This window comes from Corvus moneduloides, chromosome 6 (genome assembly GCF_009650955.1).
Source record: "Corvus moneduloides isolate bCorMon1 chromosome 6, bCorMon1.pri, whole genome shotgun sequence".
Taxonomy (NCBI): Eukaryota; Metazoa; Chordata; class Aves; order Passeriformes; family Corvidae; genus Corvus; species Corvus moneduloides.
Window position 1 is genome coordinate 39,241,673 of NC_045481.1, and position 19,862 is coordinate 39,261,534.

At 43.4% G+C, this 19,862-nt stretch overlaps 1 protein-coding gene across 4 annotated transcripts in view; it reads right to left on the bottom strand.

The window, feature by feature from the left end:
- The window catches only part of AMBRA1 (autophagy and beclin 1 regulator 1), a 130,395-nt gene extending 112,633 nt beyond the window's left edge, over positions 1-17,762 (bottom strand). For 2 of the 4 annotated variants that reach the window (XM_032111730.1, XM_032111731.1), the window contains exons 1-7: positions 17,721-17,762; positions 6,851-7,104; positions 6,539-6,597; positions 5,618-5,801; positions 4,778-4,950; positions 3,925-3,991; positions 1,872-3,331 (exon numbers count right to left, since the gene is read on the bottom strand). In XM_032111730.1, the coding sequence (XP_031967621.1) occupies positions 1,872-3,331; positions 3,925-3,991; positions 4,778-4,950; positions 5,618-5,801; positions 6,539-6,597; positions 6,851-6,985 (2,078 nt within the window). In that variant the 5' untranslated portion in view covers positions 6,986-7,104; positions 17,721-17,762. Of the gene's footprint in view, positions 1-1,871; positions 3,332-3,924; positions 3,992-4,777; positions 4,951-5,617; positions 5,802-6,538; positions 6,598-6,850; positions 7,105-17,720 lie in introns of those variants that run through there. The other 2 variants (XM_032111733.1, XM_032111732.1) reach the window with 2 other exon arrangements.
- Between the last annotated feature and the right edge of the window lie 2,100 nt (positions 17,763-19,862).

A 19,862-nucleotide genomic window follows, 5' to 3' on the forward strand; every position in this document is an offset into this window, starting at 1 on the left:
AAAGGCCTGACAACAGAAGCAGGAGACTGGGAAAACAAGAGTCCCTAGAAGATTCTCAACAACCTCTGCCAGAAAGGTTTCACTAAAGGTTTCATCTTACAGGAATTCCTCTGGAATTAAGCTCATGCTTCAAACTACACACTCCGAATTAGAAGTCACAGCAAAAAGCACCTGTTTGCTCCTGGTTTATGACCAGGTAGGCAAGTAACCCTTCACCAATGCTACAGTGACTGGAGCAGGCAGCAGCAACCACCATGGATGACAGGCAAAGTGACCCAGAGATTCAGTCATAGGGACTGTAGCTGTTAGACTCCTGCAGGCTGGGGTGGATTGAATTATATGCCTCAGGGCATTTTTAAATTATACAGTTACCACAGAAAAGATCATATCTACATATCTCACTACATCTCACTGTCCAAATATGTGCCAACTGCCTGATCAATAAGAAGGTTATTTGCCCCGTTACTTCTGCCACTACAGTGACTCATCCCAGAAAACAAGACACAGTGGAGATGACGTAAGTATGTACCACTATTTCAAAAGAAAGATAACTCAAGACTTACTCAAGTGCCATTTTAAAGCTAACTTTGTCAGCTCCTTCTCACTTTTATGCCTTTTAATAGGGGACAAGAGGATATCTGACTTAAATTAACAGTAGCTAAGTTCAGGCCCAAGCAGTACCTACCATGTAATCAGCTTGAGACTCTCATTACGGCAGGCTATGAAAAAAAACTATGGCAAGGATTTAGAAAGAGATGAATAATTTTATGACCACCACCACTTATTTGCTATGCAACTACAGCAACAAGAAAGGCAGTCACTGTTCCAGCCTCAGTATAATCAGCTTATCTGCAGGACAGAGGAAAGAATTCCCTTTCCTCAGGCACTCCTGTGCGCAAACCCTTCTTCGTTAGTTACATCTGCATCCAGCCTGGAAATTTTGCTTTTCTACAGCTCAAAGCATCTGTTTCAGAGAAACAGTAAGACTGGACCTTTCCTCTGGTGAGAGCACAAACCACTTGACAGAGAAGATGTGAAACTGAAACCCAGTATGGAAACCCTATCCCAAGTACCAATGTAGCTATATCATCCACACAAGCCAGTGAAGACACTTTCACACAAAGGAAAGATCTTTCCTGATGCAAGTTCAATTTAGCTTATCCTGTTTCTTGTAACATATCTGAAGCAGAAGAAAAATATCCTTCCAAAAAAAGAATCACCTTCTTAAAAAACAAGACAGCAAAGCCTAAAATTTTCAGTGATCAGCATGTCCCCAACCATGTCCCCAACCAGCTCAGGTCAACAGGAGCCACTCTGAAAACTTACCTCTCTTATCAAGGGGAAACCAACTGCATATACCCAAACCACTGACACAGAGCTTTGACTTTTTTCCCCTCTGGGCAACACCAAGAAAATTATTGTTAACCCTTTTAACTTAACAACTTACTCGTGACCAGTTTTCCACACCAGCCCTGGGCAGAGTCTCCATGTGTAGCACGTGATGATAGGGTGTGTGATGGGGGGCACAAAGGACAGCATTAATGAATCCTGTGTTTTCACCCTTCTGCAGGGTCTGGCAAACACCAGGAGCACAGCTCACCCCAGAGATCTGCTGCAAGAGCCCATTCTTTTGCCTGTCTGTACTACCATTGAGAGGTCCAGTCTCTGCCCTTAACAATCTTCAGAACCCATCTGCAGCATGACAATGGCAGCTATAAACACATCAACACCAACATCTCTATTTTCATCTACACGAATAGCACACAACCTTATGAGAAAAGGTTTTTAACTCTGAAAATATTGAAAAACCTCAGACTAGATGGGAAAGGTTTAAGAAAAAATAGAGGAGGAAGGGCAAGCATGTATCTTACCTCCTGAGTGAATCCTCCTCTGAGCTTTCCTCAGGCATTTCCTGGTTTAAGGCCTCCTGTGATACATTCCCAGGTCTGCTTGAAGCCGACTGGCTGTAAACTCTTTCCCAGTGCCCCGTCTCCTGGTTAAAGACCACTCCCACGGTCCTCTCCTCCTGCGGGGTGGAAGAGCTGCCCAGCTGCAGTCTGCTAGAGGCAGGAGCTCTGCCCTCGGTTCTCTCTGCAGGCTGCACCTGGCTGGTATTTGGAGGCACACCCTCAAATGTGCTTTGGACCTGCCCTGGTGTGTAGCTAGGCGTGCTTCTTTCCCAGCGCAGTGTGTCATTGTTAAAGGTCAGCAGGTTATGACAAGCACGACAGCGGTTCAGGTGACCCCGGGACAAATTGGAATTGTTTTCATTGCTTTGTGGAGTCTGCTGATGGGAGGGACCCGGTCGATCAGGCTCAATGTTGTTGTTGAGCATTTCTTGAGCCTGTTGCGACTGGCTGGGCTCCCCACCAATCCCCTGATCTAACTCCTGAAGCCGGTCATATTCCAGGAAGAATCGCCTCAAATCACAATGGAGCTCATTACGAATGCTGGCCGGATTGCTCGGGCCAGCACTGCTACCACTGTTCACCTCAGCCCCTGGGGCCAGAAAGCCCCTCCCTTCTGTTGCAGAGGTATAGACTGATGCCTGGGAACCTCCCTCCTGCTGTCTGAGCACGGACAGCAAGCTCACGGAGGAGGCACTGGTCCTAGGGGGAGGCATGGCTTCCAGCTCGGACCGAGAGCTCATGTTCAGCACTGTCCTGGACCAGTCAGACCCACCCAAGCCTGAAGCCATCTCTCTCGCAGACTGTTGGTACCGGGACTGGTGGCCTGCCAAGGACCCGCTGAGGGACCGCCGTGTGGGGCCCAGGCTAAGGTTGCGCAGGGTGTTGCCAGCAGTGCTGCTCTGAACTGTGCTGAAAGCAGAGGGCCTGTTAAGTATCCCCTGCTCCTCCTGCACTACGGATGCCTGCTCTGGGGGTTGATAAGGCTCTGTCTGCACAGAGGAGAAGGAAGTGCCAGTGGCCCCAGAAGACGTGGAGGGTGCGTTTTCCTGGTGTGGGAAGAGAGAAGAAGGAAGTCTTGCACTAGAGCATCGGCTGCAAAGGCACAACATCCCCAGGTGCTGGCAGCACTCTGCTGTGGGATAGCTGACTCGCTCCCGGAGCCTGTTATAGACAGATGCCCTTGTGTTCTCACTGGCTGGAGGCGGAGGTGGTGGTGGTGGAGGCGGTGGAGGGGATGGGGTAGCAGAGTCTTGAACACTGTTTTGCTCTCCCACCTGTATGCCAGAGGAGCGGGAGGACAACATGTGCAGGAAGTTGTGGAGGAGGGGCGTGCGCCTCACAGGCTGAGACGGAAGGATAGCGCGCTGACGATAATGAGGCATCTCTGTGCTGTCCACGGAGATTTCCACTTCCTCATCGCTCTGCAGAAAGAAACAGTCAAAGTTCAGGCACCTCAAGGCAAAATCCTATACCTCCAAATAAACTGCAGAAAGTCAGCTACCAGCCCAGACAGATTAAAGGATGTGTTAAGTCCCTTCCTAAAGGCCTTGACTTGGAGGAAACCAGTTGAGATGATTTCTAAGTTCATTTTATGGATCTAGACAACCTCTTCCTACAGCCCAGTGAGCTTTCACAATACACTCTTCATACAAACAGAAGTATCAGCATCTGAGGGTCAGCAGCTGAGGGGAGAATTGTTAATACCTCAAATAGCTTCAAATCCAAAAGAACATCACAACAGAACTGAAAGAGCAGGACCATTGGGATGTTTGTCCCACCACTAGTCAGACAGAGAGGGCAAAACAAACACATTTTGGAAAGCACTTTATTAGCCAGGCACATAACACAAGAACATTGACATGACCAATCAAGGTGAGACAGAACTCAGCTTAAGAAGACCTCAGGTTTTCAGAAAAGCACGAGGCTGCTTAGAAACAGACTAGGGCTCAAGTACATACATACAAAGAGTATCTTGTAATTAGCCAGTCAATACAAGTACTGACATTCCTCTTACCTGCTGGTTAGAAGGGTTAACAATTGCTGTGAGCAAGTAGTGTCCCAAGGGATCAAACCGTACCAGCCTAAAACAAAAGCAGTGCCAGAACATCAATCATCAGTCCACATTCCACATTGACACAGGAAGCTGAACACAGCAGGCAACAAAACCCCACACAACATATTTGCAATGACAACATTACTACATTATCATCACCTTTTTATGAAGGATGTCAAAAAGTTTACGCATTAAGAAGAACAAAACGTACCTATCTAGCTGGAGATTGCAGGATTTTATAGTCCACAGCAACACTACACTAAAGTTAAAAGCTGGAAGTAAGTACTCCTGTATCAATTGAAATAGCCAGAAAATTTAAAGGAATACACGTTTATATTACAAAATGGAATTTGGTACAAAGGGAGAGATTAACTTGCCTTGAATGTCACATCATTATCTTATTTTAAATTGTTCAAAAGAAGGCATCAGGTTTCCAGCAATCCAGTGTCCTCTACAAGTGTGCCAAAGCAATAGCTCAGCACTCTGTTAAGGCAGTTGCTGCGTTTTCTCATCCTTGTGGCTGACAAGTTTAATTACTAAGCTGACAAATCAACATGAAGTAGATCTGGGCATTTAATGGACACGTGCCCTATTACAAGTATGAACATCCAAGCTGATCTATGACTTTCGATTGCTTTTCTTTCTACCCACAGAATTGGTTTTCTACCAGCTGAGTCAAGGAGCTGCAAGCAACACTTCTCTCCACTACTTGAGTGCAGAAGGTGCAGCATCCCAGAGGAACCTCACACACACTTCCCAAATCTGACCATTTTTCACATATAAGTGTTCTCTTCACCCAGAAGCAGGAGCTCACCTGACCCGCTCCATTTCACTGGCTGTTTTCACCACTGCAAAAGGCTCCCGACGACTCCAGTCCCAGAAATGTATCTCATTGGCAGTAGCAATCAGCAAGAGCTGAGCCGTAGGATGAAAAGCAAGTGATGCAATGGCATTGTTGCTATCTGTGAACCAGCTCTCACTTCCACCCTAGAGTGAAGGGTCAAGAACCACAAGCAATTTATCACAAAGTTTGCAATCATTAAGTTTCCATGTACTTGCCATGCCTCCCAGACTGCCCAGGGCATTGGAAGTGACATGCTACCTTGGCAACAACAACAGCTGTTCCCATACAAGGTCATGTGCCAGGTCTAGAATGTAATGCTACTTGCAACAATGACCACAGATGTATTTTTGTAGGTAAGTGTGTCTCAAGCAGCCTGTAAAAATCCTTCATTTCAAAGCAACCAGCTAAGCCCACGTGTTTTGTCTCTGTGCCAATCACCAAACTAGGTAGAGCAGCAGCTCCTCTAATCAACAGTTCAGATATGCTCAGTGGAATGACAAATGGTATGTCTCTCACAAAGGCTAAACAGGCACCTTGTACAAAGTTCTCCAGCATTACCTGTACCACTGTAATCAATGAAACAGGCACTGCTAAGAAGTATGACCTACCTGGCAGGATTGAATGAAGAATCTGTCACCTCCTCTCTAGACAGAAGAGGATGGCTATGGTCTGTTCTATGCTTTTAGAGACAGGTCCCAGAAAAACTTCCGAACAGCTCTCTTACCAGGTAACATTTGGAAAACAAACTCACCCAAAAAAAGTCACCACCCACCAAATATCAAAGGAACATATGTTTCAGGAAAGACTTACATGTAAATCCCAAATTCTAACCTCCCCATCTAGGCATCCTGAAGCAATGAGGCCTGGGATGGTGGGATGGAAGGTGACACACCAGGGAGTGCGGCGATGTCCAACCAAGGAATGAACACACTTGCCCGTTTTCACCTCTGTGATGTAGATGTTGTGGTTCACATGTGTGGAAGCCATTAGGGTCCTGGGAATGCAGAAGGTATGACAAACATTAGCATGAGAAGAATACAGCAAAATCAGACCATGGTTAGCTTCATCTCAACAGGGTCTGTTCACGCCTAACCCAGCAGCTCTCCCACACAGAGCTCAAAGGGTAAGAGGCTACTGTTTCACCAGTGGTCACAAAGCTTCCTGTAGCCAGATTTCAGGGTCCATGCAAACATGAGCTCATCTGAATCTGCAAGCACAAACTTGACCTTGAATGTCAGAGTGAACATGCAGCTCAGAAGGCACTCATGAGTGACAGTCTGGGGCAAATAAATATTCCCAATTCTCCACACCATGTCAACCATTGTCAAAGCAAGTGATACTATGAGAGATCCCACCTCCATTTCTGCTTCCAATACACACATCATTCTGCTCTGTTCTTTATTCCTAGATACCCCAGTGAATGTGTCACATCATTTGGGCATGTTCTATTAAAACATCCTTTACTCCCTTTAGTTTCTTACGAAATCCCACGGTGTCTGCACAGATCCTTTTTCCTTAGAACTTTGTATCACCTGGGTACCTCAGAAATTAAACACCAACTATGCTTGAAGCTGTGAGATAGGAAGGTGCACACGTTCCATCCATGCGTATCAGGAACCAGAAGTTTCATTTGGCTGTTCAGGACTGGACAACTCAATGGGCACAAGCCTCCATCACTTTTGTAAGTGTAGGGAGACTGCTGAAACAGGGAATGAACTAGGAGTTAATTACCTGTCTGGACTAAACGCCAGCAAGAAGGTGGAGCGTGGACTGTCAGGTAACTCAACTTTCTGAAAAAGCCAACAAAGCAGGAAGTGTTGCAAGAGTCATATGATCATACTTTGACTGTAAGCCACACAGACAACAAGGGGAACCCGCTGCAGGAACATATCTAGTATCACATCACTGCAGGAACTGAACAGAGCCAGAGAGCATGTCAAGTGTAACACATCAAAGTACAATCACAAGACAATTTATTTGAAATCCCTGCCTCCCTTCCCCCACTCCAAGGTCAAGCTATGCAGCTCTATCCCACAACCTTACCTTGCCCTCCCATTTCATCCATCGAGTTTTATCCTCCACCAACTCCTGCAGAAGCCGCTGAGCACCCAAGGCTTGGGTACCCCGTTCCCTACCCCACAGGATGCGGACAGCATTCTTCTCTGGGACAACCTTCATGGCTCTCAGCTGCCAACACCACGCCAGCTACTGAGGAGACACCAGCAGGTTCCAGATGACAACCACCACCAAGCTACAAATAGGCTATCCACATTTCAGTTGTTTATCTTCATGGAAACCTAAAAAGACAGGAGACTAATAAGGAAGGCAGCTTTTACGCTGATCACTCAGATAAAGTAAAAGCTTTAAATCCATAAAATACTAGATTGAAAGACAAATCTTTCTTCATACATAGCCTTTGCTACCTGCTTCCATTATCAAGGCCTGACTTTGACATTTCTGCAGCCAAAGATTACTTTGAAAGCACCCAGCTCTTCCCTTGTACACATGCCCTAGGCACACGATACATATGGAGAATTAAAAATTGGCCTTGAAACTCCCTTCCCTTCATCTCTTGCTGTATATAATAAAGAAAAAAAGATTTAGGAAGATACAGTCTTTACACCTTGAAGATTTAGGTCCTGTCTGGGAAGGGTGTCTGAAAGCTAGAGGAATAGCATTATCAAACTGACAATATGACAGAGGAATGAGTAGCTCTCAGGAACTACTCAAATTTCAGTCCCAGGTCAAACTATCAAGGTCAGACAATTGATATACCTCAAGTCCAAATTATTTCAGACTCCATCAACAGCTTACAAAACATGAAAACAACGATGTATGGGATAGCGGCATCAAGATTATTCCGTCGTCTGCACATCATCTTTCAATCTGCATTGCTCTGAGAACAACAGTTCACCCAAGTAATGCACAATGGCAAAGAATAATGCTTTTGGAACACTTTGAGCTGCAAAGGAAAACTTTAATATCCATTGTCTACAAAAAAATCTAAATAATTATAATAAATAAGTAATATAGTGACTCTAATAGCAACCAAGCCACACAGCTTTTCAGTGGTGTCATACATTGGAGTTTGCCACCAAAAGCTCTCCAGAAAAGTTTCTTAGAACAGATAAACCAAGAAACTCTGCTGCAATGCTATTACCTTCTGATCCCAGCAGAGTGTGCATACTACTCTGACATCTCTTGGTAACATGAAGACAAAGATAAATCCTACTCAGTTTATGTTAAAGTGAACAAAACCATTAATATTCAATAGAGAAGGAAACAACAATAATAAAAAAAACCAAAACAAAACATATAAAGAAGAAAAAAGGTTCATGTGCCCAAGAGACAAATAGTTAAATGACAGAACTCAGAATGGTCATTAGCAAAACTTTCTTTCCTCCCACTCTCCCTAAAAAAACTCTCCTGAACAGATGATTTAAGACAGCTGCAGCTTATAGGGAGGAGCTGTCTGAAGAGATAAGTCAGGAAAATGAGTTCTAATAAAGCAAATCAGTTTTTATTTGTAGAAGTAAAATAAAGAGTACTGAAGTGATTAACAAGTAAAGGTATCCATCTTCCTAGAAAAGAAATTCTCCAGTGGAAGCTGAGCTAGCTGGAAATTCCCTGATGCTTAATGTGAACAGCATGAGGATCATGTATTTTAGAGAAGCTGAACTCCACAGTGTACAATAAGCCTTCTTTGGAGAATCTGAAAGTCAGCCAAACATTAGGTAGGAATTACTCTACCAATAAAAGTCTTACTGGAAAGCAACACAAAAACTAAAGATATCATGCTGCACGAGAATTCTTAAAAATAACTGTACAGATTAAAAAAGCCCAGGTCCAAAAATGCTAGAAGAAGGGTAACTGGAATAGATACATCGAAAAGTACAATATAATGCAGGAGTCCCTAAACTAAAAATCTTCTTTAACTAAAAGCTAATAAATCCTGATCCAGATTCTGCAAACAGCCCCAGGCACCCATGTTCAGAAATGACTAGGTTCAGGCAGTAAGCAGCATGGAGGAGACGGACAGCTCAGAACAATACAGGCAACAAAAAGTCTACTTTACAGGAGGAAACTCTAAATCTAGTTTAACTCTTAATCTAGTAAAATTAAGAAAACAGTAGCTGAATATTCTATATGGGTGTATTCAAGGAATTTGGACTACAACAACCCAAGAATAAACAGGACACCAATGGAAGACCAGTCCAGCAGCTGGAATAAACTGAAGTTTGAAAAGACTTAAAACATTAAGCTTTGGAATAGCCTTTCGACAGCTGTAAAAGATAAACCACATAAATAACTTGAGATCATGGTAATTTACAAGCAGGATAACCCAATCACTCATGAGAAAGAACAAGATCTGACAACCTAGCAACATTTCAGTCCTATCAGAAGAACTAATGTTCCCTAAAGTACAGTAGCAACAAGGAAATCAAGAGGTTTAACAAACGACTTTAAGTTTATTTATGCCATGGACAAGTTTACATATTGTAAAACAAATGGGGAGATAACTCCTACAACTGCAGTCAGTGAAGTTCTAGTATTCACCTTACTGAAAGACCAAGTCATCTCCACTATATAAAACCAACTACGTACCTTAAGACAGCTCATCTAAATCTTTGCATGTGTGTCCTAATTTATTCAACTAATACGGTTATAACAAACACTTCATATGTGAGCCTGAGTGCTTGAAGTTGATGTTTTTCCCTCAGGGACTGTGCCTCGTTTTTTCAGCTTCTTCTGACTCATGTCTTTATCTCATTTTAGAAGTAAACAAAGAAAAACTCAGGGCTCTAATGCCTTCACAGTACCCTGCTAACCTGCTCAACATTTTTAAAAGCTGCAATCTCTTCAGAAAACACTGACTGTATCCTTCTGGAGTGATGCTGAGTTTCCAGTGTTACCTCGGGTCCTTTCAGGAACCAACTTTATCCTTTGTCTGAATTAGCCTGAATACAGTAACTGCTCCACTAGCTGGGGACACATTCAGCAAAACTTCAGACAGGCAAAGAAACTCAGAGCCTTCAAATGGAGAAATAGATGCAGTGTAGACATTGGCATTATCTTCACCCATTTTAGCAGGAAGCCTTTAACCTTTCTATTGGAACATGTGTTCAGCTTCAGTTTGTTTTGGTGTGGGGTTTTTGTGGTTTTTTTTTTCCTTTGTGTTTTTGGTTTGTATAGGGGTTTTTTGTGATGGTGTTAAAGGAGCCTATTTTTCCTCTAATCTAGTAAAGATAGCCACCAACTACAAACATTTTGCTCAAATGTAAGTTGAACAATGACAGCATGTTCTTAAATACCATTACATTTAAACCATTGATGTACCAACCATATTTACAGCCACTCATTAGCCATCTGACTAACAAAGTTTAAATTAAACACAGTAGGTTTGAAAATACTTCTTGTCACTCAGCATAAATAAAACTTGCAGCTCACCAGATCAAACCTGTTCAGGTGAGTGCTGGACTGATTCAGTAACAGTGTCTAATACCCACAACTATCACAACTGATAAACACCTGACCGCCTAAAGAGGGATTGGTATTGTTCTGTTTTCTTCTTGTTGTTGGGTTTGGTTTGTTTATTTGTTTTTTGGGGGGAGGAAGGGCAATCTGGTTGGCTGGTTTAATGAGGATGACCAAAACTGTCCAACAGCTGCAAGATCAGCTGATGCCCTGAATGTGATCTAGAGAACCACTGAAAATTCTGAAAATGGAGAGTCAAGAAATTTTTCTATAATCGGCAGCTTTCTTTCCTTAAGAGTTTTGTCCCTTCAGGGCATTTCAGGACAACATGCTGGGCTGTTTAGTTTTGGAAAGAGCATTACACAGCCCAAACCCAAGCCTTTTACTTGCTCTGTGCCAGCTGTTCTCGAAGAAGCCTGAAGAATTCCCAGCATTAGAGTAATGTAGGTTCACTTGTAATTGTCACTTTTACAGATGCTGAACCTCTAAAAAACCAAAGTGAAGCTGCAAATTTGTAATACTTCGTAGTGGTACACAGCCCCCTGAAAACACTGACAAAAATGTGGGGAGGGAGAGAAGAGGAATAAAAAGAAGCACATTCAAATTGCCATATAGAAAGGATGTCAAGTTATTTTATGCATTATGCAATGGCTCACCGTTCCAGTTCAAAACTTCAGCACTTTACAGAGATGATGGTCGCATCTCTTAATGTGCCCCTCCCCATCTTTGTTGATACTAATTTTGTGGAGATTCTGGTACCACCACACTGGGAGCACAGCTGGCTTTGATACGAAGCCAAATACTGCAATACTACCTCATGTTATTCAATTCTTCATGGGGGAAAAACATTATTCCATGTGCCCTTCAGCTCTCAGACTAATCTATCACCACTCCAAAGAACTTTGTGGTTGTGTGATGAGCCCAACACTAAAAGCCTTTCCTAATGCACGTGCACAGAATCAGTGTAAACAGCTCCATCGGTGTTTAAAAAGGAAATAAAATTTTAAAAAAGCGCTGCAATCAGTAAATGATATTTACAGTGGGAGATGTATCCAGAAGATACAAATGTCCAAATAATTTCGGACAATTTTGCTGCCCAAAGAGCTCTCATGTGACTGATGAAGAAAGAGGCAATATGAAGTGAAATATTAAAGCTGTCCCTGACTTTGCAATCTAGCTTCCACAGAGAGAATGCATTTATAAGACTTCATGTAAGAAACCAGAGGAAAAAAAGCACATGCCAGTAGTTTTGGTTTCCAAGTCCCTTTGTCAAGTTTTAAGACTTCCAGAACGTATTGACTGTAAAACAGCCATGATCCACACAGCTGATGGGCCAGGGCAAGCAATACACTCTGTATTAAAAGAACATGCATGGAAAAAAAAAAAAAGGATTCAAAACACAGCAAAAGCAAAACTGTGGTGAACAATGAAGCATGCCACTGTCCTGCAAAACCACAAGCAAACTTGTCTGCAGAAAAGAGGAGGAAACAGATTATTACACTGAATTCCCCCTGCTCTGGCCAGGGGCCTACCTATCTTGTAAGCCAGTTACTTCTGTTTTCAAAATGTCTGTTCTTAAGCAGTGTGTCCAGCACTAACAATGCCATTGCAGTTACTCCAAATTGAAGTGCAGCATCTCAGGCTTTAACACTAACAACATACTAAAAATGTCAAGAGAACTGTTCATTGCATTTAATAAATGTTAGTAATCTAAATTTAATAAATATTAGCAATAATTTAGCATTCCCACTACTGCACATGTGGGTGCGCTCTCCAAGAGCAGTAAGATCATCAGACAGGCATGAAAACAGTGTATGCAGCCCTACAGCCCAAATGCTTTATCTTACTGACAGTGATCCTAATGGAGGCTGCAGTCACAAGACAGGCTATTTCCTCTAAGGATTTTCTACAAGTCGGTTTCCCTTGTATTTTACACAGTTTAATTTTGAAGCAAACTGACTTATCAAGACCCCTTATGCTTTTCAAAAGCTCAAAAGAGCAAAAAGTGCCCACTGAAAACAGCCAAAGATCATCTTGCCAAGGACTACAGACTACACAGCCCCTCCTTTTGCAGGCACTCCATTGATAAAACAATAAAATCTGGCTCTGAGACTCACAGACAGGAGATCTCCAAGAACAAACCAGATGCCTAGAACATAATTTGGAATATATATGAGCAATCACACAGCTCCAGGGACATTCTAGTTCCCTTCCTTGCTTACAATCTGTGTTACCCTCCCTTCTGCAATATGGAGATTATGATACCATCATTTTCCCAAATTGCATTAAACAGTACCATGTAAGAAGCCCCAGAAACACTACACCAGATAGAAGACCTGAATTTATACTTGCAATTTTATTAAAAATACTGATGGAATCCATACCAAATGTCATGCCATTCCCTCTAAACCTTTTTGTGTCTCCACACGAAAAACTGAGCAAAATTTTTTAAAAAGTTTATGTAAAACCAAAACTAAAAAGCTGATTTGCCCTCTTTACACTGCATCAACTCAGTTTAACAAACAAGACAACTCAAGGAGTCCTAGTTTGGTAAGTAACTGAACTATGTATCACTGGCATTTGAACAATGCTATAACAACAACAAAATCAGTAAAAAATAGGTGACATGAGTCATATCCCAAATAGTTGCACGGATCAAAACATAAGTGTTGGAAGACCAGGACTATGTTCATTATTAAATGACAGGGCCATATGAATTTCTGGCAATGTATGTGATCAGCTACATGTTTAAATTTACTTCAAACAACATGATTTGTGTTCCCTTAACTCCATTTGTGGTAATTCCAGATGAGCCTTGAGACTGTTTGTAGAGCTATTAGCTCTTCTTAGATTAAAAACAAACCAAAAAAACACCAAACAAAAAAACCCCCAAACACCAGAAAACATTTTGCATAGAGCAAACTTGAAGATACCTTGCAGTAATACCTAAATGAACAAAAAATTGAAAATAAAACTACATTGGACTAGAATCTTTAAACACAGCTAACTCACAAACAAAAACAGTCTACAGAGGGGTAACAAACAACTATCTTAAGCATGATTAATCAAAACAAAAAGCAAACCCATTATTTTGTTCTGTTTCTACTTGTGTGTCCTTGATTATTCTTAAAAAAAAAAAAAAAAAAAAAAAAAAAAAAAAAAAAAAAACCAACTGCTTCATTTAAGAATTTAGTTACAACAAGAGTCAGTCTTCAACTAAGTGCTCCTAAACATGAAGAATAAAAAACACTTAGGAGAAGTGAAAGAAAGTTCATGATGCAACTATCCAACAGAATCCAAAACTAATACCATGAAGGCACTTCCATTATAGGGCCCTGGTTTTACTCTTCCAAGTTTTTAAATATTCCCCAAAGGATTATACTGTAAGCTGAAGTTTTTCCTTGATTAAAGCCAGAGAGAGGTGGAAAGTAATTCAAAAGCACATTTTCTGCAGATGCAGTAGACACACTGCTCTAAATTGCATTCACTGCAATAAGTGTTTACACATAGAACAGGATTCCTAAAGAAAAATAACTTGTCTTAGTGCTTCATGATTGAAAAATTCAATGCTGCGTTTTAAACTGCAACTACAAACAGCTCAGGAATTTCAATTACCTTACAAAGATGTCAATAGTACTTTGTCATTTCAAGATCCTGTATGACTGCAACAAGGAGCTAATTGCCATTAGAATCTTAATTTGTCTTCCCAGTCTGGATTAAATGAGCTAAATGCACATAAAAGAACTTTTCAGTCAAAAGAAGTACATTAAAGTGCTAGCTATTTACAGCAAAATGAAGACATGGAACAGAAACTTGCAGATACCAACTCCTACAGGTCAGAAAATGAATGGTAAATATAAAAAGGGAAGTAATAAAAATAAATGTAAGTAATCACCCACGTCTGGAGTCTGACAGTTTCATCTACCAATGAGAATACGGGGCACTTTCATAACTATTATTACAACTTCCACATAAACTTAATGAATTCTTGAGAAGAGAGATATTAGTTTCAATCCAGAAGACAGGAAGAGAATAGATGTAATTTCACAAAGCTGTAAGCTAAGTCAAACACTAGAACTGAGATCTGGAAGATTAAGAGTTGGTTTCCACAATTCCATACTCAAACCATAGCATCTTTTGTTAAGTACCGTACACAGCAGGAAATGAGGGACAGAGAAAAGAGGAAGCCAGAGCAATAGAGAGACAAACAGAGCGATACAGAATTCAGATTAACCCCCTAAAAAATTATTCTCATTTAGATAGGAAGGTAAAGGAATTTTCAATTCAAAGTCCCATTATTTACATTAGAAGTCACATCAAGGTTCCTCAAGCTCAAGGGCCACAGCCAAGTGCCCGCCTGTGACATCACACATTCCACAGAAATGTGGGAGTGCCAACACTACAGAGCAGCAGAAGCAGCATCACGTACCCCCAAGGAGAAGACAAAGTGTTTTATGCATTCAAGGCTGCACTTAAGGCATACGCACCTTATCCAATAAAGAAAAAGCAACTGGAAGCAAGGACATGTTTTAGAAAACACAGGTCATAATTTCCTGCTCACATGAAAATATGGTAACAAGACCAAAAGCAAAAATGATGCACACAGAAGCTGAAGTCTTCACACAAAGAGGTATCAGAATTATAGAAGAGGTGGGAGACAATGAAGATTTAGACTAAACAAAGAAACACAGCCAATTCTAACACCATTGCCCTTCTTGGCCTTAGACTGAATCTGTGGGAGAAATATAAAGGGAGGGGAAAAGGTGTCCAAAACATGAGTCAGAGACTCCTCTCAGCAATTCTATGCTGCTCAAGGTGGAGAATTAGTAATACATACCAGGAAGAAGGAAGCAGGAATCACTCTGCAAGGACAACCCAAAACACCTCACTGAGAACATCTGCAGGGGAGCTGTGCAAGCACACAGATTAAGATGATCCTCTCCATGCTCAAGTCTGACACCTCACCATCCTGTTCAACAAACAGCTACTAGACAACAATCCCAGTCAGAATTCCTAACAACCAACTAAGTCCTGAGATGCAGACAAGTAGTGCTTCCTCTTGTAGAGGAAAGCAGGTCTCCGCTTGTTTCAAGCGACCCAAGCAATGGGTCTTTCATCAGGCGACTACTACATCCTGTAATAACCCTCCAGTAATATATTTCTAATATTAATCCTCTTCCACTGCATATCACATTGTCATTCACTTTTGTAAACCAAAATCCTTCTGTCCTTGACTTACTAATATTTTGTTTCTATCACCCTCCTTGCTAGGATAGCACAGGGCTACTAATACAAAACACACAAGGTAACTATTACCATGCACTATGCCCTTTATCAGGCCCCCAGAAACTCCATAGGGGGAAAAAAAAGTACCTTAGTGCTGTTTGCATTAGTAGTACTAGTAAGTATTCACATCAACAGTAACTGCAAGACCCATGAGTTCAATCAGCTCGCTAACCATGGCATAACACATACCACAGTTTCTTTCCAGAAGTTTCTTTAAAAAGTAATTATTTGAATGCCAAACTTCTGGCAGAGGGATTGCAGCAGACAGGCTCATTGCTTGCCTTCTTTAGAACTGGTTGTTACAGCTGCATAAAAGTTAGAAGTGCTGCTCAGAAAATGGAAAAGTAGGAAACAACCAAACAAGAATCTAGAGGGTCAGTTATGACTCAGAAAAGGGCAAAAGAAAGAAAACTGAGAAGAAGCTGTCAGCAAAGTAAACATTAGGCAGAAACTGCCCAGCAACTCAATCTGAAAAGGCATGTCCAGATATTTGGATCCAAATACATTCTTCATTCCAAGTATTAGGAAAAATATAAATGCTAGTGGACTGCCCTACTCATTCAGAGCCACACTGCCACAAATAACACACTATTTGTCACCATCAAAATACAAATGGACCAATTTTTTTAAAAAATTACCCAGAGAAGCATCAATTGTGGACTCCAGAACTGGCACACAGGCTACACTGAAGAGTTATGAATGTTAGGAAATGCATTATAGCAGCCCTTCAGAACACAAGAAAGGATTTTAAACTTAGCAGAGAATTTCAGGTCCTGTTGCCTGCATCACCCATAAGGCATTCAAATCTGCATGGATTTAACCTCATACCGCATTCTGAAAACCGACCCGACAACAAACTTAACAGACCAGTAATGGACTGGCAATAAGTGCACATTACCAGCAGGTCATTCTTAGGTCCCATTTTAACATTCCCATTAGCAATTTCAAAGAGGATGGGAGTGGCAAAGGCAAAGAAGCCAGATGACATTTGCACAGGACACCAAGCTGGGTGGAGCAGTAAACAAAGACAAATACAGAAAAACACACTGGGTTTTTAAATAAAGACCAAAGAACACGTTATACAGAGGAGAAAACGGAGAGCACTGAGCACTGACCATATTTACACAGACTTCACATTCATATAACTGATCTTCCTGAAGACAGGCTTGCATCTAGATAACAATTCTTGAATCAGTCTGTTACCACAGAACAATACTCGAAAGTGTGTAGTGAGAAAAGCTACTTTTAACTACCTACAGAATCTCTTGAAGATGAAACGCTGATTTAGTGCAGGAAAAATTGGTTTCCAAAGGCAGCCGAACACATGGTATTGACAAGATCACAAGCAATCCAAAAAACACTACAGGAACACTACAGAAATTGATGTGTTGTCAGGAAAAATGTGGTAGGTGACAACAAAAATGTTCCCAAAGATGGTGAATTAGTTGGGCTCGTTTCCTCACAAGACGAGACGTAACTAGAGATACACCTGAAAGCATTTTATGCCAAACACTACTTTCACAAGCAAGTGTTCTGCAACACACGGTGAAAAACAGGAGAGATAGAGCAGACACTCGCTGCACATTTTATTTGGGTAAGGCCGGAAAACAACAACAACAACAATGAAAGACATTATTTCAAAGTAACAGTCCCAGAACGCAACCGGACCGAGCCCGGACCGCGGGCCCTCGGACGGTGCCGTGGGGGCAGCCAGAGGGACGGGGGCGATGGACAGGCAAGCACCAGGAGCCCAAGCTCGGACAGAAAAGCCGGTTTGTGGCACGCTGAGGCGGGCGGCAGCGGGGCGCGGGCTGCTCTCCGGGACTGGGAACGCTCTCCCCGGGGGCTCCCGTTGCCGCCGGCCGGCGGGAGGCAGCGGCGCGGGTTTCGCCCTCCCGCCACGGCGCCCGGCCCGGGGCAGCGCGGCGGCCTCCCTGCTCCCCCCACCGGAAGGCCGCGGTCCCGGAACTCCCGTACAAAGGCCCCGGCAGCGAGCCCCGACTCCCTCCCGGCCACGTTCCACCCGCCGCGGCCTCACACGGGTCGGTATCGCCGCCTTCCGGGGCGCCGCCGCAGGGCCGGCCGCGCCCGCCCGGGAGCGGCAGCACGGCCTCGGCGCGGGGCCGGCCGCGCGCGTAGGCCCGGAGCGTACCTGTAGCGGCGGGGCCGGAGCGGGCCGGGCCGGGCCGGGCGGGCGGAGCGGCCCCGGGGTCGGTCGTCGCCGCCGCCGCGCCGAGCTCCGGCCAGGCGGGCCAGCCGAGCGCCGAGCGAGGCCCAACGGCGGCGGCGCCGAGCGCGGGACCAAGGCCCGAGCAGCCGAGGCTAGAACGCCGCCAGGCAGCGCCAGCCGAGCGACGAGGTCTTCCACCGCCGCCCGGGGGCGACGGAGAGCAGGCAAGAGCAGCCGAGCCCCGAGAACTGCAGGGCAGCACCCCTGCCCGGAATTTAAAAGCTGCATAATTTAGCTTAGAGAGGTGCGGGATACGGAAAAAATGTTCTTAGCAGAATTAATGTGAACTAATATGTACAATAGTCAGACTGTATAAGACAGATTGGAAGTTACTGTTCTAAACTTCCAAGAAAAGGGTCGTCCAGGCTTGATGGGAGAGATGGGTTTAATGTGTTCACAAACGCCCAGGTGTGACAGAACCGACCCGGTGCTGAACCACGGCTCTGGACGTCTCCAGGTTGTTGCAGAACCTGGGCAGTTTGAAACCCTGAACTTTAGGGGAAATACGTAGCAGGCGGATCGCGGAGGGTGTACCTTCCTAATACCTCAGCCAATGGGGAAAGGAAGAGGGCAACACGCACTCGGGAGTTCGGAATACAAGGATAGGAGTCCTCCAAAATCTTGAGAGACCCAACGGGAGTATGCCCCAGTGGACTCTCTGCCTTTATTCAAATAAAGTTGCAGGAACCTCTGTCTCCTTTGTGGACACTGGCTTTTCACATCGTGATTTTCTGCATACACCAAATCACAAATCTCGAAGTCATTTGCAGAAAAGAATTTTTTTTCACAGTTTTTTTCAGCCTGGAAAAGAGAGGGCTTCTGGAAGACCTAATTGCTGCCTTCTGGTACCTGAAGGGAACTTACGAGGAAAGATGGGGCAAGACTATGTACAAGAGCATGTAGTGACAGGACAAAGGGGCATGTCTTTAAATTGAAAGAGAGTAGGTTTAGATTAGGTATTAGAAAAAATTCTTTACTCTGAGGGTGGTGAGGCACAGGAATAGGTTGCCCAGAGAAACTGTGAATGCCCCATCCCTGAAGTGTTCAAGGCCAGGTTGGATGGAGAGAGCTCTGAGCAACCCGGCCCCACGAGGGAAAAGAAAAAAGTCTAGGTGAATTGTTTTGAAGGAAGCTGCTTAGGAGTATGTGAGGCAAACTGCTCCCTACACTTCCTGAGTGAAGAAAAGGGTACTGATATCTGACTCAGGCAAGAATAGTGTTCCTTGGATTGGTTTTGTCTGGTGTGGTCTGATGCAGTTTTTGCCCAAACTGACAAGCACTGAGATCAGTTTTGAAATTAAACTCTACTGCAAATGACAGTGGCTGAAAGAAGACAAAACTGAGCAGCAGATGTGTTCCAGGAAGTGCCTTCACTCTGAGTTCGCTCTGGCCTCGGCACACGCTGGGAAGAGCTATTCATAGTGTAAATTGAGAAACTCCAGCTTGTCATTAAGTGACAATGTTTGTACCTACACATGTCCAAGTCTCACTTGACCTTGCCACCACCCACACAGCTCTCAGTGTCTGCTGGTGTTTTGGTCTCGTGAACAGTATTTTTAGCACAGACCATCAGATGTGATTATGAGCCATCAGGCACCATATATGGCAGCAACTCTTACCTTAAAAATGTTTTTGTAGAAAACAATGCTTGTCTGCTTTTTCTGAGGTAAAAGGAGCAGGAGTTTTGCTGCAGTGACCAATAGTCATATCACTATATGATACCTCATGTGTAAAGAAAACTGAATTACGTCTCAGATCTTTGTACATAACATTTCACAGCTCCCATCGAGGCTTCTGAAAATGTTTCACTTACACGTCATCAAGCAGGCTTGGTTTTCTGTGAGATGGTAAGTGCTCACTGCCACTGCAAACCTGGCAGACTGTATCTAACCCTGCATCCATCCTGCACTTGTATTCTTCAAATGTGGGGCATGATCCAAGCTCGCTTCCTCTAAAAGGACAGACCCATAATGTCAGGTGGTTGCACTGCTACTTTAAGTAGTTACAATTTTGCAGTTTTCTGCATTCTCTACCACTTTTGTTCCATTTACTGCCCAGTAAACA